The following is a 24716-nucleotide window of genomic DNA, read 5'->3' as shown; positions in this document are numbered from 1 at the left end:
CTTCCAAAGGCCACGTTCTTGCAAGATTCTTTTGATGCCTTTGAATTCTTCCACCGCTTCACTGAACCGTTTTCAACGTCTTTTCTCCTTGACTTGTAAAAACTTTGCACTTTGCACCGATTTTCTGACGTACCGAAGTACCGCGTTTCTTTAAAGGTATACTTATCCTTTTTTGGATCGTGTATCTTCGGCGAAAGAGTCATACGGCTGGCTACGAGGGCACATGAGCAAAGGCGGTATGGTTTGACGACTGGTCGAAGAGGAAGATGCCCATACAATTGGGATGAAGTGCTTTGAATATCGGGATGGCTTCTTCCCTCAATGGCGAACAAGGTGTTCATAGGTCCAAAATCCACGGCGATTTGTTCCAGGATCGAACATTTGACGTAACATCTCCGTAATGCATGGTACCGTGGCAGGCACATTGGAACGCACTGACCATTATGGCGAGGCCTTGACCCTTGGGGCGGATTTGGGATCCTCCGGTGAGGAACCATCCATTCTCTTTCCGGTCATTTGCGTAGAAGATGGATTCATCGTGGGTAACGATTACCGTCTTTTTACAACCTTCGGCCGACGACGGCTCCACGACTTCTTCGACATCATCATCAGCATAATCGTCCATGGATTTGAACCGGCGCACCATTCTTCCTGCCCATTCTTTGCGGTATGCCACAACGTCTGGTCTTTCATGCCCATCAAAGTATGAGGAGTCGGCATCCAGGAAAGCGACGTCGTGCACCTTCCACCATCGTGCGAAAGCTACAGTGCTTTTATATTTGAAGTTTTTGGTGTATTTAAAGGCTATGTCCATGATGCCGTAGTATGATATAGTCTTCTCGGTGTAAACTTCACGAACAGATCTTGAGGATGAAAGATTTCATCGAGAAACGTCTTGATCATCTTACCTGAAGCTGTTTCAGCGGTTAGTTTTGCTCTTGAATGTTTTCATTTTTGAAATTTAACCTACCCAGTACGTTCTTTTCGTTGCTCTGGCATTCGTTCTTTACGTATAATTTATCTTTGAATGAAGATCCACCGAACCGTATTAACGCCGAAAAAGAAGCGAAGTGTCGAATCCGTTCAAATAAGGAAGGCTTCCAAGTTGTTGGCTATTGCCGAAAATCGCAAACAAGAGAAGACGAAAGCAACCGACCGCGACTTCTGCAGATTATGATAGATCGTCTGAAAGAGTGATCCTTGTGCGACTGCATTTTCATGTCCCCACGTTCGCCAGCGAAACAAGCAATCGAAGCCAGAGATCGGCGATGCCGCTTTCCAGTTGACAAGTTGCGATACGTGTCTGGAATCGCCCAGGGTATGCCTGTTCACAAGTTGCGATACGTATCTGGCAACACCAGGGTAAGGAATATCGATTTGAATTAAAAAATTACCATTTATCTGACATCTTTGGTAGGGTTACTGGAATTTTTAAGGAAGACGAAGAAAGTGTGTCTCGTTGCCTTCGACTTCGTTGGTCTCACGACCAACCCAGAAGATTTGAAACCTTTTCTCAGGTATGCACCAACGATGTGAGCACACAAATATGGTTATGTGACATATTTCCAATTTTCTCATAGAGAGCATCCCAATCTATAATAATATGCCGTGAAATTGTAGCTTTGCGACGTGGTGGCACATAAATGGAATAAAGGCCAAGCCTCGAAAGGGGCAGCACACTTCTTCTACTAGGGGAAGGGGGGGGGGTTAGCTGGCGAGCAGTCATACCGAAGCCGCACGATCCGGCAATGGGCTAACGAACTTGCCATGACTGGTAATGTCTCCTACTCTATGCAAGGCAAACATTCGAGACCTGTTTCAAATTTGAACCATGGAGCGAATTTTTCTTTTTCTCACGTAGTTAGCTTTTTTTGTTGTTATTCGAATAAACCATTTGATTAAAGAAGCGGTCAGTGTTTATTATACTTCAGCTTTTTTAATGGATCTCGATACATTGTCAAATAATCGTTCGATATCCGGTGAACATCGAATGAATTCATGTTTCCAGAAATCGGTGGCCTTGATCAATTCAATAAATGAGGCTAGCAGACCCCAAGGATGAGGTCGATTAACAATAAGACGCTCCAAAAGCACCCTATAAACAAAGTGTCAACGAATGACTTGTACCGCGAATAAAATAACAGTGTTATAGATATCTCTTACCTTGTGATCTGTTCTTTCACTGCATCGTTCTGCTCTCTAAAAAGATGTAACAAGGCAGAACTGAAGAAGCAGGTGTGGCTGTTCGGATAACGAAGATGATCAACGATACAGTTCAATAAAAGATAGCGTCCTGCATAACAGAGTTTTAGACAATGCTCATTCGTCTTTTTATCAACGTCATTGGTTACATACCTTCGGACGTCAAGTGTTTCAGGAGGTATTTATACACTCGCACAGCCACATTCTCTCCCATGGGCACCTTCATTGACGCGTTGGCGCCAAGGTACAGAACCAAAGATCCTAACATATCCACGCGATAACCACCGTCTTTGCTGCTCACGACATCCAAAGATCGTGCAAAGAAACTGTCGGTTTTACTTTGCAAAAATTCGTCAATGGCAGTCTTGAAACCATCCTCCTTCAGTACATCTTCGTAACTGGTATTCAAATTTGGCGGTTCTTTGGACTCTGGTAATTCATCGAGTTGTAGATCCGCAGTGAAAGGGTCAGGTAACTGCATAACGCGGGGGAAGGCACTGAGGACGAGATTTCGTAGCTGGACACAGGAGTCTGGGATCAATTGCACAAAAAGCATGTAGTTATTGCAGAGGAATTCAGGGAAATCGTGCAATAACACCACAAGAACACGCAGAGCTCCTCGGTAAAACGTCTTTGTGGCTCTTTGCAGTTCCTGATTGGCTAACAATGGGCCCAAGAATTGAAGAAGTGCGCGCAGCAATCGCTGACACATGGTCCATCCTTTTTCATCATTGGTTACCAAGAGCTGTGGCAAAAACGAACGATGAGAAATCAGCTGTAACCATGAGAACGCAAATCCCGGGAAGCGAAGAGGTTGAATAGTATACAGAGCATCACTATTATAAAAAGAACCACAGTGTATTAGTCAAATCAGTTTTTCTGCAAACGCTAATTACCATGTGCTTATCTTTTTTCATACCTGAAAGCAGTGATCATTTCTTTGTCCAACTCGGGAATGGATCCATTACTGAATTCCGTGAACAGCGACGATAAAAGACGCAAGAAAGGTCGCTGATTAAAGTTGGCACCACGCTCCTCATGGTGTTGGGCCAATACAAGGATAACGATGGATAGTGTGTCATTGAGCCACTGCTGTTTCACTTGGTTCGTCTCGGCCGACGCTTCCGAGGATTGATCCAATTTTGTCAAGTAAAAGACGAGCTTCGCAAAGGCGTCGATAAGAGAAATCACACGACGTTGATGAGACACGCGCACCCGCTTGGCAGAAACATATTGATTCACGCATGTTTCAATACACAAACGCAAGAAAAATCTTCGCTGCTCGCCAGTTTCCAATGTAGTCAAAATCTATTGACGGAGCACATAAGTAACTGTAGGGCATAGTCGTAAATACAGTGTGACATCTACCTTTTTCACCAACGAGTCATAAACAGGTTCATGAGCCATAGGATGTCGTGACAGGCGGCTCCACTCTGCCAAGAGTATGCGTAACTGTAGACAGTCGGCCGATTTTGCAATGTCCCGGTACGGTGACTCCATGGAAGTTTTCAGATCTTCCACCAATTTTACAACACTAATCATCTTTCAGTAAGTATCATCTGAATTTCATCTACTCGTGGAGAACTTTAGGACTTACTTGGAGGGGGCTTCATCGCTTTCCACCAGTTTAGTCAAAGCAGACACCGTCAGTATATGATCTTCCAATTGGGTTGCAGGGGTATCGGACAACATGCACAGACGGATCAGGTTGGTGGCGAAATCAATCACACTATCGGCTTTCGCAAGGATCAATTTCGCGAGATGAATGTCGTACTCTTCCAAAGGCAGTAATTCATGACGAATCAACATTGATATAACCGATGCATTATATTTACGCTGTGAGGAGATGAAAAAAAAAATTCCCGTGAGTCTCTTTGCAAAAATTTGGCATTGGGCCTCCCAGAAAACGGCAACTCACCTCATCATCAGCGTATACGAGCCAAGCCAAGGTTTCTTTGGTAACATCGCCCGATAATTCAAAGAGGGATTGCAAGAAAATGGCATAAATCTCCAAAGCAAACGTGGTCGAGCTTTGATATAACATGTAGACTACTTTTTCCACAAAAGTGAGCATGGTCTGCAAAGGTGTGGAGCTTTGACCAATCAACAGCGGAATTTGACGAATCAACAAGCAGATATCATGGTTGGGCGGTAAAAGCGCGGTACTGGTAATACCAGAGAAGCAGATCAGGCGATCCAATTCTAGGAGCATTTGCTCCAACTTAGCTACCAACATGTTGGCGTTCATGCCATTAGGCATAGGAGGAGGAACAGGAGAGCCAGCAGGGACGCCTATGCAAAATGTAAAAAGTTTTACAACCGCTATTCATACAGAATCGCCCATACGTGGATACTTACCTTCATGGTTCATCTCTACGGGAGGCGGATGGTTCATCATGCTTCTAGGATCATGTCGCTCATAAATACGCATCTAAAACATTAACAGTAAGTGTGTATTATCTTGCAGTTTGTCACTCTCTTTGTACCTGTTCTGGACTGACACCATCTACAGCACGCAAAACTTCGGGTAATTGGACATGGTGCGGGACAGCATTCGTATGAAGCGTGTCAAAATAAGCCGCATTGGATTGTTGCTTTAGATGAGATAAGAATGAATATGTTGAAGAGAACATGAAGGTATATATGCCAGGATGCAAACTTACTTCGCGATGAGCAATGCGACTAGCATAGGCGGGAGCCAGCTTTCGATCAAGATCGTTCAGCGCTTTTACTTGAGCTAATTGCTCAACAAACGAGCAAATGAGGTCCAAATTTTCAGAGACAACCGATGTAGCAATTTCATCAGCAAGCGGCTGTATCAAAAGCAATAATGTTCATCATCAGCTTAGACACAAATAATATAGAATCACCAGCTACGTACCTCTGGAACACCGGCCTGTACAAGACTTCCACGAGTCGTGGAGATCATGTTGTTGCACAACGGCTCCTTACAGGTCGCCACAACAAGATTGCCGATCAACAACAACACCATTGAATGAGCAGCACGCTTCAACTTGGTTTCGTCGGGCTCATTAGCAAAATCCTTTAAGATCAGATCTCTTGTCGACACGGTGACAATGCTGCTTGATTGAATGATGATCGGTGGCACAATTTCGGCAAACGAATCAGACAAGGCACGGAAGATCGTGATACGAATGACAGAATGCTGCGCAATCAGTTGAGAAATGGCAGGATTGAACTGCAGTTTGGCCAATAACGGCGAAATGTCCACTTCAGGTCTTTGAGTAGCTGCTTTGGAAAAAGAAAAGGTACAATGTCAGCTATTACCATGCAACAACATTTGGACAAGCTAGATGGCTTACGCAAACTCGGAGTATCATAGCTTGCAGGCTCTGCTCTGGTGGCAATATCGGCCATGCTCGGCATGGGCGTCGGCCGTTGGTCGGAAATACCCTCAATGCCAGGGGGAGCCCGTTTTTCCAGAATAGAAGTCGGCTCAATTTCTAGAAAATCATGATGAGCTTCATATGCAAGAAAAAAAGCCAGTTACGAGCCTTACCATTCAGATCAACGTCCAATGTTTTGTAAAGAATCTCGATTTCAAATTTGAGGTTCAGTCGTAGATCCTCGTTCCAGTACAACTCGGCTAGTAGCTTCATGATGCTCATTAACCATGGATTAGGTGGTCGAAAGATCTTGCTCTTGCTGGCTTCTTGCAATACTTTGCAAACGAGTGGAATCACCACAATCAATTTATCGTTATCATACGCATCCAGCAACGAATCCTGTTATTTGTCATGTCATCGATTAATAACTTTTAATGACATCAACTGATAGTCGAGATAGACGATGTTTACCTTGAATGACAGGTCTTTATGACGAATGGGCTTATTTTTGGCAATGGTCATTTTACCAAGCCAAGTACCAAGGCACTTCAACAGGTTACGGTCACTGGACGAGGTTGCAATGCTCTCGGACTGAAGTAGCAATCGGATATTTCGATACGTTTCTTCGATAATGATCTCGTTCAATTGGAGAATATCCAGTTCATTCAGCAGCGACATGTAGAGATCGTGGTTGTTTGGCTCGATGCTTACGCGCCGCACGACAAGGTAATGACTGAACCAACCCCAGGTAGGTTCTTGCAAAAGCTGACGCAGCTCCGGTAATTTCTGACTCAAATTGCCGAGAGACAGGTTGTTGATAAGAAAAGAAATGCGCTCCTGCACACGGGGTGGTGGGTCCTCGAAGGCTAAATCGGAGGTGCTTTGCAGTAGTGCCGATACGTTACCCACTTGATCGGCGGTTTTCCTCTTTGGCGAAGCTTCCGCGCTGTCGGGACCAGAGGAACGATTCACATCGTCAAAGTTGCCGGCGGTTTTGGCTTCCGGATACTTTTGCAGTTGTTGCATGATCCCGGAAATCGTCTCGGTAATGGGAGGGTAGGCTTTCAGACCATCAACCTTTGATAACAATAAAATATACTGAGGCCATTCGGATAATCGTCGACGGAATTGGAGAAGCGTCTGCACACCAAAATTGAATAATTTTGTTCCCGGCGGTTGACTCAATGCATCAAGGACATGTTTCAAAGCAACACGCAGTAGCTGGTACGATATCAAATGCTGATCAACGAGTAAACCCAGCAATTCACCCGTAGCCAAAAGTTCGTTTTCCGGGTATTGATTAAAGAAACGCGCCTCATCCAACTGATTGTCACGGACGAATTGTCATCTTTTAGCACACGCTGTTTGCAAAGTTTGTTTCCTTGTTGGATCCAGAGACTTACCAAAATATGCACAGTGCAAGAAAAGAAATCCACTTGTCTGGGATCTTTGGACGATTGACAGGCTTTCAGAACAGAAGCAAATCGCTCGGCACTAATATCACCCGTATATAGTCGCTCGAAATAAAGACGCACCATTTCTTCTACATCCGGCGCATAATTTCGTTCGTTGTCACCATCCGTGCTGCCTGATATTCTACGATCCACGGGTCCTTTGGCGTCCATCAGCTGAGAGTACAGTTGACTGTAAAGCTGGTTTAACTTGGCTAGTTTCGCGGTTTCTGCAGGCGACAATGATCTGAAACGTTTTTTTTTTTTTTTTTTTTTTTTTTTTTTTTTTTTTTTTTTTTGGTTTGATGTGAGCATGGATGATTAATAGCGAAAGGGGCGAGATTTGAATATCACGTACCTCTCCAACAAGACCCGGAAGAAAATCATGATAACATCGACGGACAGAGTCAAGCTGGGGATCACCTGAGCTCCGGACTGACGTGCCATTTCAATGGCGCATTTTCTTTCCAAAAACTCGAGACACGCAGGTACTAGGCTCTTGGCATCTTCTGATAAACGTTCTGTAAGCCATTTTTCGAGATTGAGATGCTGCCTTCGTGCAGCTAAAGACGCCAAGTCCAACGTGAAGAAAGGCACCTCGGCTCGCAAAATATATACAAGTATCTGCAGATGGGTTCCATTCGTTAGCGACCTTACCAAAATTTCAATATCGAAAGTGTCCTGAATAGCGTACCTTTGCTTCCTGGGCAATGTCAAGAATACGCGAAATAGAGGTGGCGTCCTTTTTATACATATCCAGGAACCCTTCCAACAACAGTTGTGGATGTACTTTCCATAAAATCATAAACACAAGGTTGGAATTGGCGTGTCCGATCACAAAAATACTGAGTAGTTTCAATACAAGATTCTGATGTAAGCTGTTCTTGAATGGCTGTAACTGAGCCAATCCCAGCAACAACAATTCGGGTGCCTGCAGGGCCAAGCGATCCATGAGCAATCGTACATCATCCGCTGCGGCTGTATCTGCCATGTTGATAATAGCCTCAATCAATTCCAAGCAATTCAATTGTTGCGAAGCCAAGTGAATGGCCACCGGACATGCGTTGGCGGGTAACCCTCGAATGTGTGTCTCGCGTATGACTTGAGTGATGGGGGTATGATTTAAGTCGAGAATATCGGCTGAACCGTACACCATCTGATATAACACGCTTAATTGACTTCGTACGTTCATCCACGGCTGTAAGAATACGTGAATTGGGAACAGCTCCTTCTCATCCTAACATGAACATCATGTCAGTACATGACATTCCCAAGACAAAAAAGAACGGCCCAACACTGATTTCACGACTTACTTTGCGACTTGCTTTCCACACGTCGACCACCATTTTGAAGCCTTTTGCGTCATACACGATGAAATCGGCTCTGTCCAGAATTCCCATTACCGCGATCCAATCGATAGTCGCACTCTATATAAAGGTTTCCAGTCAGCCACCATTCCCGTCTTGTACAGTTTGTACCAGTAGATCATGGTTACCTTTTCTTTAATGGCGTTGACAAAATTCTCGATATGCCACGATTTTCCTTCATTTGCTCCTTCCAACTTGGAATGCGTGCGAACCATCACTGCTAAAGCCTGAGCAATACTTTCTTCTGTTATAGAAATGCCTTCCATGGCCTGCAGGGCGTTTTGTACATTCGCGCACGCGGGATAGCCGGTATCGAGAAGCCTTTTGCTGAGAATGAGTGTATCTGTGGGTTGTGACATTTTTCTAACCAATCTAAAAGGGAAGAAAAGAACTCGTGTAAGTATTTCTTTGTTTTGATCAAACGGATCTCTTGTCGAATAGGGTTCAACGGATACGAGGCCAGTTATTCAGGTACACTGAGGCATATCAGTGGAATCGAGCTGTAACCAAGCAAAACAGCAACGGCGATGAAATAAATATTCGAGATGACAATACTTACAATGAGGTGGATAACACTTGCAAGTCAGGAATGGCAGCGCTGAACATGAACCATTTTTGGGTTGAAAAAAGGTTCGGATCGTTCGGATCGTGTTGTTGACGTCACTTGTTCGAGCCGGGGCGGACCTGAGAAGCTTGTGTTGCGGTGATGTTGGCCCAATGGGCATCGCTCGTTTCAGCTCTTTACTGCTAAGCACCCTGTTTCGATATTCTTATTAATATCTGGTCTTCTGAGTAAAAGTTTTGATGCATGAAGAAACTTATATAGTTGAACAAACTTTTTAAATCGAGGCATATTTCGAGGTTTGAAAATCATCCGGTTGGCTTTAGGTACCTTCGGATTTTTCGATGCTGCGAACTTTGGATCGGTAATGCATAACAACCTCTAAATACATTGACCCACCCTGGGGCCGACTTTCTGGACTTGAGAGCGGACGTTTATCAGTTTTCAAGGTAAAGAAAAAAGAACTCGAGTCCCATTTTGATGACGACGTACGGTGCTGTAGTCATCGCCGTTGCTCATATTTGCCAATCGTGATCCCCTTCCCTGTGCCTCTCCGCCAATTGATAAAGCCAAAACATGTACAAGATACATCAGTGTCTCCAGTGTGTTGAATGCCTTGCAGATGCAAACTAATATTATTAGAAAATGAGAGGAAAAACAAAATAAAAAGAGGGTTATGAATTGTGGGAAGAAGATGGCAAGCTAAAAAGTGGGCAAGTCAGGGCAATCAATTCGAATCGTGACCGTTGCTATGATCTGTAACATGTTTTTGTGATGCTATAGTTTTCTCAGTAAATGACCATAATCGTTTCAATAAGGAAGGCCCCAAAGAGTAGAGATCCAGAACAAGCTCGGCTACAGAGAAACAAAAAATTAGTCACGCATTTTTTATGCGACAGAGCCCAAGATGTGCGCTTACAATCTGTTTCTTCCACCGACATATCGTTCGTCATATGCTGCCGTACAATCGCGTGAAATTGCTCCGCTTGATCGGGAGTCATGGTGCTTAATCGCCTTGCCAGCCCAAGCATATCAAATCCCTACATACACAGAGTTATTTAAAAATCAATCTCGCATCTTCTCGCGTCCTAACAATAAGCTCCACCACAAACAGAGTAATATCCACCTCAGGAATTCCCCACGCATGGCATGTCTCTGAATCCAGCTTCATGCGGTGAATCGGGTTGACGCTGTTGAGATCTCTTTCGCTGTAGATATCATCCACAATGCTTTTATCGTTGGATTTGGTCCGTTTCCTTCGAGATTGATGCTGATCCTCATCTCCAATATCAGACAATCCCGCGATACTAATGTCGTAATCGGACGCAAACCCTAAAGGCGTAATTGAGTTTTGAAACTCGGTAGGGGACGTTGACATTATGCCGTCAGGAGAAGTGAATGACGGTGGCGGTGGTGAGGCTGAAAATGTGGATGGGTATTGCACAGAAGTATTGCCGGTATGATAAGATGGTGTTGAAGGGGATAATGCACGACCGGGGGTTTCTTCACGCTTGACCAAACCCGGTGAGGATGGAATAGGGGATTTCAAAGATTTCGATGCAACATGAGAATGACTGGGACGTCGCTTATTAGCTACAGTGGGTTGGCCATTCGCATTGGAAGGAGGTGCAACATCCGTAGCTAATAGGTTAATCAGTTCTGGAGATGGGTTATTGAACGCCTAAAGACACAGTCAGTTACCCCTTGGTTATGAAACACGATCTGCAAAAAATAACAGCGAGCCAAAATCTGGTGAAACTTACTATGCGATGGATAATCGAGTACGAGGGTTGGACGAAATTAAGATCGAAAAGCATGATTTCGGGATGGGCCAGGTTATTGGTAAAATACAGCACAATTCGCATGTCGAATTCACCCCATCCTTTTTCCTGCAGCGTATACGGTTCCTTGGTAGCCACTAGAGAGAGAATACAAATCCTTGAGAAAACCCTTTCTGACAAAAAAGGCCACAATAAATGTTCCTGAACATGGATATTTACCCCGCCGTGGATTCTCAAAGGTTGGATGTAGAATGTAATCCACATGATCCAATAAAAGTGATAATTTGCCCTTCTTCTCTTTTCCTTTATCGACGGCAACAAGCTTGATTTTCCAATTTCGCCAAGGATGTCCGTCCACCGATTTTGCCCCAGGACCTTTGATGATGCTATTCTGGCAAATAATCTTGATATCTTGCCCTAGTTCCGTCTGAATCGAGGTAGAAACAAGAAAGTAAAACAAAATCAGATACCGTTTTTAGAAAGGGCTGAAGTCGTGCCGTATAGAGGAAACAGGAATGAAAAAAAGTTACCATTGTATTACGCACTCTCCGGCGTGACCGTTTACGTTAAGAAAAGACTATGCAATGTCGTTAGCGACCATGTCAATTGAACATGTCAGCCAAGCGGAAGAATGTGGTGTTTGGCATTGTAACTCAAGTCACGGTACTCCATTGAAGCGAGAACAAAAAGCAGTAACAGATACAAAAGAAACTGAAAAGCGAGGGGAGAGCGTAGTTACCTCAAATTCCCAGAGAGTAAGAACCAATGAGAAAAAGAAAGGAGATATTTACGACGGAGGGAACGAGGTTATGGTGTTGGTTAAAAAGAAGTACAAGAATATCGATCGTCTCCAACCCCCCGAGTCACATCCAAATGGACGGTGGGCCCGTGGACCTGGGAAAATTTCAACTACCGACCTTGGTTCCTTTCAGGATGATTCCATGCATCCACTGACGGTTTCAAGCGTGCATATCCATAAATATACGTTTACACCTTTTTATGTATGCACGACTAAATATAATTATTACTCATACTGCAATGAAGCACGCTGTGTATATGGGCATTTAATGTTGGATCCAATCATGGCCAGCCGAAAGGTGCAGAGAATCAACGAATCAGAGTGAACGAAGAAGCAGTCTCGGACGCCCGGTGATTGAATTCTTGAAGCGGGTTGTGCTCTTGTCCTTTTCAACCCATTTTTTTTTTTGACACTTCAGCGATCGATGAACGACGAGGACGATTTGCTCGACGACAATTTTCTCACCAGTGACTTTCTCGATGCATTGGAACGCCAAGAATCGCAATTTTACAGCACACAGCAAGGCGCGACTACGCGCGTGGGAGAAGCATCGATGTCGGCAGCGCCTCGTATCGCACCTGTCATTATGCGCGATCCCAATGTGGTCGAAGCGACATCCAATGCGCGTGTATGGGATTCAACGTCCCGAGAAGATATCGAAAGTCAGCTAAAAGAGGTACCTTTTTTTCCATGCGCGTATTACTCTGTTCGATGTTCTTATAATTGATGTGACTCTATTCAAGAAAACGCAAGTCATCGATAATTTACGTTTTGCTGTGGATCAGTTACGGTCCAAAGTAATCCACGATGAAACACTGAGAGATAACGCGCTGCGAGAGCTGGAACGATTTCGTACAGAGCTAAATTTTAAAGTAAAGAAGGACCTCATCCAATCCTGGAGTCTCCGTCATTGTACTTATTTTAATCTACAGAGCCATGAACTAGACAGCGCACGTCGAGAATTGCACGCTTTAAAAGTCAAACATGCACGCACCGAAGAGCCGACACCTTCCTACGACAATGCAAGGCAATCAAATACTAATTCTCGAAAACGTACGATACGTCAGTTGGATTAGTTGGATCGGCTGGATCGGCTGAATCAAGAATAAGATTATCTGAATTATTGACAATGTCATTATCTGAATAGGGAGCACTTTTCCGGATACCATGGCGTTCATACCTTCCAAACGCGCGAATTATCGACGAGCAACGCCTGCGCCGTCCACATCGCCAATGTCAGTGGCTCTGGAATCTATATCGTCTGCGGCTCCAACAATTACCAGTCCACAGAAAGAACCTACGCCCGTACTTATACCTCCCTTGCAAGAAAAAACAGTACCACATCCTACAAAAAATCAGGGCAAGGTAGTTTCGTATTGGATTTTGTTATAACGTGGATGCAAGTGCTGAAATGAAGAATCTCCAGATTCTGCTCAAACATCTTTTGCGGAAAGTGTACGAAGAATGGTGCCGGGAACAGCACCAACCGTTTGATCATCACTTTTATGAATCACCGACATTGACAAGTGAACTGTGCACCAAATTGGCTCATAAGCTTATGCCAGCTGAATACGTGACAGAAGGTCATCGGAAACTGGCAATGTTAGCTTCGGATCTTGTCCAATGCATGGCGATGGTCAGCTACAAGGACGTGGCGATCGTCATCCAACAAATGATGAGCATCTTGGGACTCTGTATCTCCATCAGTAGAAAAGAAAAACTGGTATGTGTCTTTGAGGATCCAACGCTTTTTCTACTACTCACGGATAGACGCCGTACCTCTTTTTAATTTATTCAGATCAACGTTTTCAGACAGGCGGTCAACATTATACACACATTAACATCGTCATACAAAGAAAGTTCTCAATACCTTTTATCAGACCTTCATCGGGGTAAACTCATCCATCTCATTTGAAGACCACTTTACAAAAAACAAGCAAAGGTGCTAAACTGCGGCATTTAGCGGATAATTCTTCCACTTTATGGCAAATGGCGGACGGTTTGGCCCTCTTTGCTATTCGTAAAATGGAACAAAACTCACGAACAGCGAAAATGATGAGCTTGGTGCCGGAAGCCGAGCATCTCACTTTTGCAGCTCTGAGTTCCATGATGGAAGCACAAAACATTAGCCCCCTCGAATTGCGCGATATTATTAGCTCGCCTTGCTCACGGGAGGAAGCCCTTCAAACCATTCATACCATCCTTGATATATATGGCCACGTCGCTTCAGGTGCAGATGATCGATCGATTGCGCCGTAAGTGATCAAAGGAATATTTTATACTGATTATTCATTGACAATCATGGTTGCTTAGTTTTCATTTCCTGGCTCGTCATTCTTCCTTTCTTCATTTATTCAATTCACCCGCTTCTTTATGTATCGTGATTCACTCTCTGCAAATCGCTTTACTCTTGATCACAGGTAAACTATGAACACGGAACTTTTGGTCAACCAATTCTCATCTGATGCATCAATTCCAGACGCTTGGAGCAGCGGTATCGTTAACGGTACACCTTCCTTTGTCGAATCGCTGATCTCCGTTTTTCATTTCCAGCGACCAATACAGTATGACGAAGAAGTCAAGGTCAGTTAATCAATCGCTGTCTAAGCTATTGGAAAGCATTGGCTCATGCACAACTATTAGTGGTATAAAGCACGCTCCGAAGCCCTGAGCATCTATGGATCCATGCTGTCGCGACAATTTCCTGATGAGATTGAGTCGGAAATGCGCATGATGGTAAGTCAACCAACGTGTATATACCGCTTGCTGTGACAAGTATATAGGGCTGATCCACATTCCATATGATATTCCAGTTTTTGTCTTCGTTGTTGCATACAGTGAAAATTGAATGTTGGCGATTGCAGACAAGTGCAGAACCGCCTTTTCCACGGATTGCCGAGGAACAAAAGTAAGCTTGTTCATTTTCTTTTACCTGCGTATTGTTGTGTTACCGGAAATTCATTGTCATGCACCTAGTGAAAAATTGTTACTCCAATGCTCATCCTTGGTGATGGTCATTTTCACACAACATCCTGGTATATTTGACGAAGATCAGATGGAGGAGCCCATTACCGAAGCTTTGTCCATGTTATCTGCTGTGACACAGGAGGCATGGGGAAGTCATCATCAAAGTAAGAATGAGTGTCTCGAAGGAAATGGTTAGATTCTCCTCTAAACGATTGTTTCACAGTTCACAGCATTATCCGAAAAATCCTCAAAAAGTTGCAGGCATATCGCAACAAAAAGACCTCCAAGCATTTACAGAATTCATCGCCCATGATCATTGATTGATCCGAATACGTTCGTAACCTGCAAATTTTGTATATAAAATGATCAACATATGAAGCTCGTATCAAAGACTCAAGGATTGGATTCTACTGGCTCAGATACAGTGATTTTTTTTGGTCGTTAAGTTCTTGCTTAGTGAGAAACACTTAAATACCGCGCCTTCTGTTCCCGACGCCTCAGATTTGACAGTTGTTTGCATTACCCACACATAGTTTATTCCACGACGGCGCCCTTGGAAGGTGTGAAGCGAAAGGGAGTTACTGTCTTCTTTTTGATTTAATATACAAAACGAAAATAAAGTGTGGCCTTTGGAGCCCCTTCTACATTTTTCGACTTCGCTTCTGCAGGAGTAGTTATAACCTCGTAAAAAGTGAGATTAACCTGGTGGAAGGTTCCCTTTGACCACTTTCTACCAGGTTAATCTCACTTTCAGTCAAGGTTAATCATACAATGTTCAACACACAGTTAAGATTGAGCATCTGAAAATCTAATATACGATAATATAACTCTATGGCTCTGCTTTCTTCTTTATTGATATGTTCTTTTGGAGATAAAAATGCTGCACCAGCCTGAAACTACTGAAACACGCCAATGCGTTCGCCCATATTCACTTTAGTTTCAACGGAATTTTCGGAATTCTGTAAAAGATCCTTATCCCATGCCACCACGTCTTTGGGGAAGACGGCAATCACAGTGGATCCGCCGTATTGGAAATAGCCCATTTCTTCGCCTTTCTCAAGATCGTTGCCAACTTCATTTGCATGGGTCAATACAATCGATCCGACGAGCAAGGCGCCAATGGGAACAACAGCATATCGGAAACCCTTGTGACTCTTTAGCGTCATGACCATACGACGATTTTCCGTGAACACGTTTAGATTTTCATTAATGGTGCATGGATTCACTATGGGAAACGCGATCATGTCTCAATAATGGTATGTTCAAGCGGAAAGTGTACAACGAAGTACCTGTAAAGTAAGTGCCTTGAATATCTTTGATGCTTTCGATTGTACCACGTGTCAAGCTATGCCATCGGTGATAATCTTGAGGCGCTAATCTGAAGATGGCTAAAGAGCCTCCGTCCAGCTCCGCCGCCAGCGCTTCGTCCTGCAACAAATTTGGCAAATTGAACTCTTTGCCTTTAATCCTATATGCCAAAATGAGTTCCCTTCTTAAAAAATCAAAACGATAACATTAAGTGCTGGAGTAGATGGTCATACCAAAATTCGGCTGCGGCATCCACTGTATGAAACACATTGAGACGACAATCTGCAGCAGATATTAACACATCCTTGAAACCGACGTGCAACCTGTGAGTCACCCATGGTTCTCTTTAAAAAAAAGGTTGACGGGACTTACTGGATTTTCCGCATCTGCGATGGGTCTTGCTTCAGGTTTGATAGCTCGCGTGAAAAATTCATTGAAATTTGTATAAGCATTGATGTCCTGAATACAATACTGCGACATATCGATGTTGTAATGATCAATAAAAGGCTCGATCTGCTTAACCGAGATTGGATCTATGAAAAAAGTGCCTTGACGTCTTGATTCATGAAGGAACAGCTTATGCATCAAATGACTGTCAACCACTACCAGAAAAAGTTCATCATCAGTGACGCCTAGTATCTTTGAGGACAAGAAAAGCAGAGTGAAACGATTCTCACTTTTTTGTCGGTAATGGCCCACAAACAATAGATGCATGCCGATTCGGGTATATATGGGCATCTCTTCGTAGTGATATTCCCCAGTCTATATAATTTCTCCATATTTAGAATGACGTCCTTGCGAAAGCAACAAAAGAAGATGGTCATGTGTAACCTCGCGGAGGACAACGAAATTTCCGTAACGTTTCTCGATGGCTGTTTTGATATTCTCAGGAAAAAGATGGGTATGGAGCCAACCTCGCAATAGCTTTCGTTGATACCAATGTTTCGGTGCACTTGGGGTATGAATTCCACCGTTGACTGTGATTTTCAGGGTGAGCATTTCATGCTTTGTCCGGTATTCATACGGTAAAAGGTCTTTTATAGAATGATACGCAACCTGTTTTCCCCTGTAAGCTTTCATCAACCGTTTTGCTCAGACTCTATGTAAAACAAAATTAATGGTAAGAGAAATCTTGATTTTACGAGACGGTGCTAAACCGATCCGGATGCTGTATTACGTTCATAAGCCCGTCTGTATTATCATTTTCGATGTGATGTTCCACTTCTTCATGAGTGGACAAAGGGATCTCGTCAACGGTCATCTTCTTGGAAAGATTATTTAAAAAAGAAGAAGGAAAAAAGACGGAAAAAAGAAAGCAATAAACTCATCCTTTTTTTAGTGCCAAAGTTTATTTAACTTGATCAAGCTCGCTCAGCCCGACTAGCCGATAATTCCGTCCGTGTTGGATGCACATATAAAATGAACGCCTTTCAAAAATTTGGTGTTTGGTTGGCGGAGATTCAAGCACGGGTTCACGATCCAGTTGCCTTTTTCTCTATTGCCACTGACAGCAAGGCCACAATAACAAATGATGATTGTATGTTTTTGGGGGTATTTTTCGTTGTCATGATATTTGAGCTTTTATTACATGATGTGATAGTTTTACTTGAACGCTGAAAAAATCGATGTACCCAATAACTTATTAGACTTGTTTCTTTTCATCGGCGGGGGTGCTGCGAATTACGCGTTTTTGCACTGGAGGATCGAAAGCTTCCTTTTCGGCTTCCTCTTCCGTCATTTTACCCTCATGCTAATTCATCCATGAGCAAAGCAAAGAAAAAATAAGACTCTAATCGTTCCTCACTTACCACAAGACGAAGACGATAGATTTCATCATCCAAGCGCATATTGTCCACAATCAAGTCACGTGTATGATTAAGAATACTATGCACAAAAGGGTTTAACCTCCAAAAATCCCTCCGAATCATGGACTGTCGTCACTTACAGCAATAACAGTAACGTAAAACCAGTAAGATACCTTGTTATGGATAAGACGTCAGGTTAACTTTTCTTACACTCACATGATGGGATGGTGAGGTCACTTACATATTTCGTTGAGCATAGAATTTCTTGGCCGCCAATCCAGCCTCTGCACGAATATCGTGGGTCGCTAAGGGAGAGCCTGCGTCATCTTCAGTTTGAACGGCTTCATTGATGGTCTTTAAGCGGTTAATGGCATCTGTTGGGCTGGTGATTAGATTTTTTGTTCCCATAACACTTTGGTTTTTTTGCTATTACCAAGGAATAAAACAAAAATGAACCTAAATAAGTACGTGTTAGTTCCATCATACATGGGGTTTCCGGTTATCTTGTACATTACCCAAAGACAATTCTTAGAATGTAACGTGCATGGGCAACCTAAACGTGATAGACACGATAGAGGGTGAGTATTCATATCTGATACGTGATGCACAGACCAAAGAAACACGTTACCATGGGGGATGTCTTCATCCATCGATATACTGCCTTCTTCCATTGAGTAGGGAAGGGGATCTATTACGAATTCAATTCGTCTCAGTAACTATGCAGACGCGCCAAGTTTCCTTTTTCCATTGACAAACATACCATAAGCAGGAAAAAGGTAAAGACCTAAGTTTTTTCGAGGGGCGTCAAAAATCATGCGATTCGTACATATGAATACATGGTTCCATTCTTACCTCTACCGCAAGGATGAGAAAGACAATAGCATAGTAGAGTGTCATGTTGGTTTTGAAAAATAAAAAGGCAAAGAGAATAAAAAAAAAAGTGCATGTTTGAGGAGGGTGAATCCGATTTTTATACGAAAGCTCAGCTTGTCCTACGTCATGGTGGAGTCATTTTGCCCATCCGCAAAAGAAAAAAAAAATTCCCTTTTTCTCTTTGGGCGATCGATTTGCTTTCCTAACTTTATTCATTGACTGTTCAAGCCCGCATCTGCATTCATTTTTCTGTCATTGAAATTGTCATCCCTTAGGTGGCAAAGTAAGACCGGAGAAGTACCGTTCGTGAGAAGAGCCATCCACGTACTGAATCACCATCGTGTAGCTCTTCTCATTCTTTGAATTGCTGGTTCAGTTGTTCTATGGAAGAAGGAACTGAGAAAGGCTATGGGTACGCTGCCGGTGTGGGAGACCATATGCTTGACCCAGTATCATTAGCTGTCAGTGAAGCAAGGGCCAGAGCTTCTCTCAGATTCGTTCCATCGAGAGCCAACTTCATTAAGAAACTCTATACGTAAGCTGACTGAAAATGGTGGCCTTCTTGTTCGGCATATAGCTCATGACAAGAGTAAAATGCATAGGATGATTGACGATCCCAATATAGAGCATCTGATCCGTTGGTCCAGCAACGGCAATTACTTCATTATACTGGATGAGGCGGAATTTTCGAAGTCTATTTTACCCCGGTATTTCAAACATGATAACTGGGGTAACTTTGTTCGCCAACTCAATAGTAAGCGTTCAATAACTTTTTTTTCATTTCAACGCGATGTGCATGTTGACCTTTTTATTATTTTTTTCATTTTATTGGCAATATTAAAAATATGTCGCTTCAGTGTACGATTTTCATAATGTCAATCATCTGCTGTCACGAAGCTCCAGCAAGGGTCCCAAAGACATCATACCCGAGGCCGCGTACGCGTTCCAACATCCATTATTCTATCGCGATGGACATGGTGACTCTCAAAATATTCGAAGAAAGACTTCGGCAGCTCCTCCTCAGTTGCGACAGAACCGACGGTCTTCTTCTTCGCAATATGAACCAACACGGTCCACTTTGCGTCAACGCTTGGAAAACTCCGTCGGAAACATGAATCGAGATTTGGAACGACTAGAATACTTTGTCAGAAATGTTCAAAATGAAATTTCCACCTTGGAAACCAATGTCATCCAGCAACAAGAGGTAAATACTCTCGGACATTATTTTTTATGTGGTATAGGATGGTATGCTTTAAACTATTTCGGTCACAGATGATACTACGATTATCGGAATTGCTTCGCGACAATATCAATGACTTATGTAAGTATCAGCGGGTCGTGTTCACAGTCATGGGAGCCACTATGGGGTTTCATCAGATCATGGGAGAGGATATTAATGTCTTCTTTCTTTCTATTTCTTGTAGCCAATTTGCGGTCTGAGCTTGGCCGTCATTAAGTTTTGTTCGACCAAAAGAGAGAACAAAGCCGTCTTTGAAGAGTCCTATCGTCAGTCTTTGCTTTGGAAACAGCAGAGAAAACAGTTTATCAAAAATGTCACTCGTTGATATTCACAAAGGATCGTTATATGCGCAAAGGAAGTACACAGTCATCATGTTACTTGCCAACTGGTTAATAAAATTATCTTGGGCTCCCTGTTGTCGTTTCTGATAGACACAGAGCCGTTTCACTTTGATATATGAATGCACCATCCTTACTCCACCCCATGGGTCAATCCATCGTCGGGATTTGTAATGAAAAAGTATCTGTTCATTCGTTCTTCTTATTTTTGGATGCGTTAGTTCAATGGTGCTCCATTTCGAGCTTTTTGAGTTGAGTGTAGCGATGCTGAAATGGTATAAAGAAACGGGGTTTTGGAACATCTTTGTCAACCCAAGCGGTGTGGAACAGACGGGGGATTCCAAATTTAGACAAACACGGGCAACAGCATCTGCATTTTTATTTTCCCTTTATTTTTTTTCCTCTTGAATACCTTGGGTTTTCTATTTCTTCTCGAGCAAAAAGTCGGCCACAGCAAGCATGTTCGAGAATCTCGTGAATGCCATTCATTCGGACTCGCAATATTCCAACAAACATGCAGGTAACTAGTTGAAAAGATTCAATTCTCTTTCCCAGCTCAATGCTCACGAAGGGACTATCCTGCTTTTAGTACGAGTGAATGTCTACGACATGGTTTGTGAAGCGTGTTATAATAGTGGAGTTATATAAAAAAAAAGGGTCGGCCGACTTATTGCAAGATATTAGTTAGAGCGTAGTTTTGTCACGCAGTTTGGATATTATGCGCTCGGGATGGGTAGGAAATACATTGGGTCTCACAAAGCGACTCAATCGTAGCGAAAATTTGGACTGACAAACTTTTTTGCTTTCAGGCATATTCCATTCAGGATTAGAGGTATACGGTAAAGAATACTGTTTTGGTGGGCATGAATATCAGGATACCACTGGCGTATTTGTAATGGATCCTAAAATGGTGCCACCTGAATTAACCTTCAAGTAAGGCATTGAAACATGACAATTTCCCCTGCCTTTCCCCAAATACATGAACGCTCACTATCACGCAGGCAATCAATTCATATGGGATATACCGATCTCTCGGAGGACGAGCTGGCTCAAGAAGTAGCCATTATATCACAAGAGTTTGGAGGAACTTCGTACAATCTTTTGACAAGGTGAACATCAGTCATTAGAGATGGGATCAAATATCGTACCAAGCACTGATAACAGACGCTGTAGGAATTGTAATCATTTCACTGAGGAATTTTGTCGACGACTCACGGGAAAACAAATACCGGCTTGGATCAATCGGGCAGCTCGACTGGGCGCACTAGTACCCTGCGTGATCCCGGGTGAATGGATTCAACCGCCAGAATTTGAGGATGAAGAAGATGGTAAAGAGTTCAGTCCCATTAATTCTCTTTTGCGGCCGTCATTTTTAATTGTGATTCTTTTTTTTTTCGTTGGTCTTGGTAGTTGCATCTATCATGGCTTCCGCCGAATCTTATTCTTCCTTACGATCCATCGCTCCTAGCCGATACAGTACAAACAGCAATCGAAGGCTTCATGCCCCACCCTACCTGTCATCAGTACGAGCCAAGGACGAAGATGAATCGGATTCCGACCATTATCGGTCTTCTTCCAGCGACATTCCTGCAACCCATCCCTTACTTAATTTTCAAGGCATCAATAAACATAACAATAAAGATATCTAGTATCAAAATAATGTGTATTAGATCCTTGACCGAGAGCAAATCAAAGTAAGATTTCTCGTCTACAGAAACAAAAAAAAAAAAGATAAAAAGGAGGCTAAAAACCGGGAACACTACAGAGCTTTAACTGGCGTCACATTTTCGTTTTCCCGTTTGAGGCGCAATGTAGAAAGGATGAGCTAGGTAATCGGCATCGGCGTCTGTTCGTTTGAGACACGTCAAGCACACTCGAATATTTTTATGCCCAACCACCGCTTCCAATCGTTTCGGTAACGGGCGTACGGTCATTTGCAATGGAGACGACGTACTACCTGGCAGACCAAAAAGATGTTTATCGGCTGTTTTGGTTCCTTTGGGTGGTCGACCTCGCCGCGGAGTCGAAGTGGCGTGCGTGGATGGTTGTTGGCGATAAACAATATGCTTGGGATGTTGGCAGTAGCCAAGTCTGGCATTGGATTTATTTCGTGCTGGCATGCTGTGCTTGACAGGCATCACCAGTGGGATTGACTTGGATCCTGGCTTCCGAGGTGACATGTGGATACAATCGGCATGGTTCGTCTCAGGAAAAGCCGAAGACGAGGGAGCCGAGGAAGAAAGAAAAGCCAGAAAAGCCTCGTCTTCCAGTGGATCAGAGACAGAACTCGAAGAGAAACTGAGCAAGATGTCATGGTCATTCTCCATATTGACATCATTAAGTGCTGTTTGTGTCGTTTGTGGAAGAAGCTGAGGATTAAAAGGTGAGGTAAGCAGCATCACATCCGACGGTAGCAAACTGAGCGATGCGGTTTTCGTACATGCTGTCGATTGCTCTTGCGAGCAAGCGTCTAAATCAAACTTTAACATCACCTGAATGCGCATTCAGGTGTGTTTGATACGCGGTTGATGTATGTACTTTTATTTCAGATAACTTTGGTGGGTCTAACTTGTACCTTTTTCAATTGTGTGTATGAATAGATGGATCGTAAATGCCCCATTTTTTTTTTTAATCGATCGAATGCCCGTCTTTATAAAGATCACTAACCGACTGGTTAAAAACGAGTTGCTTTTGGTTCATTCGATCATCATGTGAAGAGCGGACAAATTCATCAAAGCAAAAACAATGACATGGCTCACGTCCCCTCCCAAGACGATGGCCTGTTTTGTTCAGTAGAAGATCATGGCTCACTCTCGCTTCCGATTCACCCATATTGAAGCTATCATCGGTTTAGATATAAGCTTTTTCCTGATAGCTGCTTGTATGGCTCTACAGTAAAGTGTTGGAATATTACCTTGATCGGATGTATTTTCCATTCTATTGCCCATGAAAAGATAGTGGCTAATAAAGGATTTTTTTGATGATCATCAGTCATCATTTTTCTTGATAAAAAAAAAAAAAAATTGACCCTTTTTTATCAATGTATTCTTAGGCATGGAACACCTGATCTTTATTTTCATCTATAACTCTTGTTATATCGTTGCTGTGTGCAATAATAACCGTTTGGATCATTTTGGTCATGTTAAAAGGTGGCGGGTTCCAGTAAGCTTGATTTCGATGGCCAATCATTGGAAATTTCCGCTTCGTTCCGTTTTAGGTCCCCCCAGATTTGTCGCTTTTTTCCTTTTCTATTCGTTTTTATTTTTATTGGTGTTTGTCACGCCTTTATTTCTTTGTCATGTACCGTTTGATCAGCGTCGCTCGACAAGGAGCCCAATGTGCTGTTAGAGCCCACAGTGCTTCACTGCGAGCCGCTATTCCCAACCATGTGCTTCGTTCCGGCTTTCACCATCTCGGCAGTCAGCGCGCATCCGCCTCGGATCACTGGCCACAAGCCAAATCACACCCTCTTGTGGATAAACTGCGCCAACATCCTCACATTATGCAGCAGCTGATTGACTTTACCGCCCTTTTGCAAGAGAAAGGGTTTGATGTTTCCGGTAAACAACCAAGCATGATGCAGGTCAGTTGGTTTCGAAGAGAAATGAGTGGTGCATGAGACGTGTCAACTAAAAGATGCGTGGGGTAGATCATGAAAGTCATGAATGATGCCGAGATCAGAGAACGTGTCAAGAAGCTTGCACAGGATATGCAGGCTGCCGGAATTCAATTGGATATGCAAGCGATTGCAGAACTACAGAATAGTCTAGGACAGCATCAAGGCTCCGGCGAGTCTGATGAGCAAAGCGAAGGAAAAAAGAGCCCAGTAATGGACAAGGTGAAAGGTTTCTTCAAGAAATAAAAGAAAAAAAAGGGAAATTTGGGTAGATACGCACAATGGCCGAAAGTTGTAATGTCTATTGATTTTATTCTTTTGATTTCGCGAAAATGCCTCAATTTTTTGAGCCGTAAAGCAGTAATCATATTCAGTTCAACCCACAAATGCTGATAAATTACAAAGACGGTTGATTCGCTTTGTGGTGAGCGCGTTTGGGTGGCAGCCCCCCGCAGGCACTGTTCCACTGGGGGGAAGTGCGCAATGATCGGCTAAGACATGATATCATAATGATATCATCATCCCCATTCTATGGAAAAAGAAGGCTGGTTATAAATACAGCGCGCATTTGGCCGCTTATTGCTTTAATTACGTGTAAATTCCCATTTTTTTTAATTCAATCAAAAACAATGTCCAAACCTGTCGATTTTACTGCTGAAGCACCACAAAACAAAGACGGTAAGCACCATTCGTAGGTGATTTTATCCACCTTCGGCAAGGTAGACTGATTAAAGATTTAACTTAGCACCGTGGCAAGCCCCCATTTCGCCACGCGGCGAGGACCCTTGGAATCAGTCCAAAGAAGCTCGTCAACACCCGGAAGAGTTTTCCACTGCACACGGTACCGTGGACTTTGACAACAGCTCAGATGATGCCAATTCTTCGCTGCAGCAACACTCGCAGTCTTCAAAGAAAAAGGACCCTCACAATACAAAAGATGCTCAACCTCATGATAACACAGAAGGATTCGGACACACTGTATCGCAGCCTCACGTCGTTGATAGTACCATTAAGCGCGATCCTGATAACATTGGCGCATAACGTAAATGTCTGATCGACC

At 43.3% G+C, this 24716-nt stretch overlaps 13 protein-coding genes across 13 annotated transcripts; 8 read left to right on the top strand and 5 right to left on the bottom strand.

Annotated features, from left to right (window-relative positions):
* Positions 1–942: 942 nt before the first annotated feature.
* BYT42DRAFT_501825 (uncharacterized protein) lies at positions 943–1197 on the top strand (the record flags this gene model as incomplete). Its single annotated transcript, XM_051564788.1, has 1 exon — positions 943–1197. One exon carries the CDS (start codon positions 943–945, stop codon positions 1195–1197), a length of 255 nt encoding a protein of 84 aa, XP_051420788.1.
* BYT42DRAFT_623014 (uncharacterized protein) lies at positions 1090–1885 on the top strand. The gene is made up of 2 exons (XM_051572388.1): positions 1090–1318; positions 1418–1885. Exons 1-2 carry the CDS (start codon positions 1219–1221, stop codon positions 1534–1536), a joined length of 219 nt encoding a protein of 72 aa, XP_051420787.1. The 5' UTR covers positions 1090–1218; the 3' UTR covers positions 1537–1885.
* Positions 1886–1906: 21 nt separating this feature from the next.
* BYT42DRAFT_581562 (CCR4-Not complex component, Not1-domain-containing protein) lies at positions 1907–8936 on the bottom strand. The gene is made up of 19 exons (XM_051569621.1): positions 8496–8936; positions 8314–8427; positions 7695–8237; positions 7359–7624; positions 6953–7247; positions 6021–6872; positions 5723–5948; positions 5526–5666; positions 5084–5454; positions 4866–5015; positions 4689–4796; positions 4561–4633; positions 4121–4494; positions 3800–4038; positions 3571–3736; positions 3122–3510; positions 2356–3038; positions 2164–2293; positions 1907–2095 (listed from the first exon to the last, which is right to left on the bottom strand). Exons 1-19 carry the CDS (start codon positions 8724–8726, stop codon positions 1921–1923), a joined length of 5526 nt encoding a protein of 1841 aa, XP_051420786.1. The 5' UTR covers positions 8727–8936; the 3' UTR covers positions 1907–1920.
* Positions 8937–9526: 590 nt separating this feature from the next.
* Positions 9527–11589, bottom strand: BYT42DRAFT_581559 (yeats family-domain-containing protein). The gene is made up of 7 exons (XM_051569620.1): positions 11450–11589; positions 11241–11287; positions 10930–11137; positions 10693–10847; positions 10056–10610; positions 9849–9969; positions 9527–9784 (listed from the first exon to the last, which is right to left on the bottom strand). The coding sequence occupies exons 2-7, from the start codon at positions 11241–11243 to the stop codon at positions 9657–9659; spliced, it is 1170 nt and encodes a 389-aa protein (XP_051420785.1). The 5' UTR covers positions 11244–11287; positions 11450–11589; the 3' UTR covers positions 9527–9656.
* A 180-nt stretch (positions 11590–11769) lies between these two features.
* Positions 11770–13573, top strand: BYT42DRAFT_81713 (uncharacterized protein). Its single transcript, XM_051572848.1, has 6 exons — positions 11770–12185; positions 12253–12381; positions 12442–12562; positions 12657–12874; positions 12936–13232; positions 13308–13573. The coding sequence occupies exons 1-6, from the start codon at positions 11934–11936 to the stop codon at positions 13422–13424; spliced, it is 1134 nt and encodes a 377-aa protein (XP_051420784.1). The 5' UTR covers positions 11770–11933; the 3' UTR covers positions 13425–13573.
* Positions 13574–15054, top strand: BYT42DRAFT_81714 (uncharacterized protein). The gene is made up of 7 exons (XM_051572849.1): positions 13574–13764; positions 13989–14092; positions 14153–14245; positions 14323–14417; positions 14486–14640; positions 14700–14932; positions 15010–15054. The coding sequence occupies exons 1-6, from the start codon at positions 13722–13724 to the stop codon at positions 14798–14800; spliced, it is 591 nt and encodes a 196-aa protein (XP_051420783.1). The 5' UTR covers positions 13574–13721; the 3' UTR covers positions 14801–14932; positions 15010–15054.
* Positions 15055–15290: 236 nt separating this feature from the next.
* Positions 15291–17154, bottom strand: BYT42DRAFT_581552 (phosphatidylserine decarboxylase-domain-containing protein). The gene is made up of 8 exons (XM_051569619.1): positions 16962–17154; positions 16841–16883; positions 16616–16761; positions 16462–16546; positions 16157–16386; positions 16018–16088; positions 15766–15944; positions 15291–15701 (listed from the first exon to the last, which is right to left on the bottom strand). The coding sequence occupies exons 1-8, from the start codon at positions 17043–17045 to the stop codon at positions 15373–15375; spliced, it is 1167 nt and encodes a 388-aa protein (XP_051420782.1). The 5' UTR covers positions 17046–17154; the 3' UTR covers positions 15291–15372.
* Positions 17155–17325: 171 nt separating this feature from the next.
* On the bottom strand, positions 17326–18523 carry BYT42DRAFT_581549 (B-cell receptor-associated protein 31-like-domain-containing protein). The gene is made up of 9 exons (XM_051569618.1): positions 18442–18523; positions 18350–18373; positions 18218–18277; positions 18105–18142; positions 18023–18045; positions 17831–17963; positions 17730–17762; positions 17593–17668; positions 17326–17534 (listed from the first exon to the last, which is right to left on the bottom strand). The coding sequence occupies exons 1-9, from the start codon at positions 18484–18486 to the stop codon at positions 17427–17429; spliced, it is 540 nt and encodes a 179-aa protein (XP_051420781.1). The 5' UTR covers positions 18487–18523; the 3' UTR covers positions 17326–17426.
* A 125-nt stretch (positions 18524–18648) lies between these two features.
* BYT42DRAFT_581547 (HSF-type DNA-binding-domain-containing protein) lies at positions 18649–20059 on the top strand. Its single transcript, XM_051569617.1, has 5 exons — positions 18649–18997; positions 19065–19216; positions 19320–19666; positions 19735–19783; positions 19887–20059. The coding sequence occupies exons 1-5, from the start codon at positions 18846–18848 to the stop codon at positions 19916–19918; spliced, it is 732 nt and encodes a 243-aa protein (XP_051420780.1). The 5' UTR covers positions 18649–18845; the 3' UTR covers positions 19919–20059.
* A 381-nt stretch (positions 20060–20440) lies between these two features.
* Positions 20441–21689, top strand: BYT42DRAFT_647550 (PPPDE putative peptidase domain-containing protein; the record flags this gene model as incomplete). The annotated part of the gene is made up of 7 exons (XM_051572711.1): positions 20441–20560; positions 20630–20652; positions 20725–20773; positions 20850–20973; positions 21042–21149; positions 21214–21368; positions 21451–21689. Exons 1-7 carry the CDS (start codon positions 20500–20502, stop codon positions 21687–21689), a joined length of 759 nt encoding a protein of 252 aa, XP_051420779.1. The 5' UTR covers positions 20441–20499.
* Positions 21690–21809: 120 nt separating this feature from the next.
* Positions 21810–22635, bottom strand: BYT42DRAFT_647549 (uncharacterized protein; the record flags this gene model as incomplete). Its single annotated transcript, XM_051572710.1, has 2 exons — positions 22616–22635; positions 21810–22532 (listed from the first exon to the last, which is right to left on the bottom strand). Exon 2 carries the CDS (start codon positions 22527–22529, stop codon positions 21810–21812), a length of 720 nt encoding a protein of 239 aa, XP_051420778.1. The 5' UTR covers positions 22530–22532; positions 22616–22635.
* Positions 22636–23293: 658 nt separating this feature from the next.
* On the top strand, positions 23294–23980 carry BYT42DRAFT_581542 (uncharacterized protein). The gene is made up of 2 exons (XM_051569616.1): positions 23294–23623; positions 23690–23980. Exons 1-2 carry the CDS (start codon positions 23339–23341, stop codon positions 23900–23902), a joined length of 498 nt encoding a protein of 165 aa, XP_051420777.1. The 5' UTR covers positions 23294–23338; the 3' UTR covers positions 23903–23980.
* A 305-nt stretch (positions 23981–24285) lies between these two features.
* On the top strand, positions 24286–24697 carry BYT42DRAFT_616834 (uncharacterized protein; the record flags this gene model as incomplete). Its single annotated transcript, XM_051572116.1, has 2 exons — positions 24286–24334; positions 24402–24697. 2 exons carry the CDS (start codon positions 24286–24288, stop codon positions 24695–24697), a joined length of 345 nt encoding a protein of 114 aa, XP_051420776.1.
* Positions 24698–24716: the final 19 nt, after the last annotated feature.

The sequence above is a fragment of the Radiomyces spectabilis genome (genome assembly GCF_025331425.1).
Source record: "Radiomyces spectabilis strain NRRL 2753 chromosome Unknown BYT42scaffold_11, whole genome shotgun sequence".
NCBI classification, from domain to species: domain Eukaryota; kingdom Fungi; phylum Mucoromycota; class Mucoromycetes; order Mucorales; family Radiomycetaceae; genus Radiomyces; species Radiomyces spectabilis.
The sequence above is the reverse complement of the archived record's forward strand: the minus strand, read 5'-3'. Positions and strand labels throughout refer to the sequence as shown.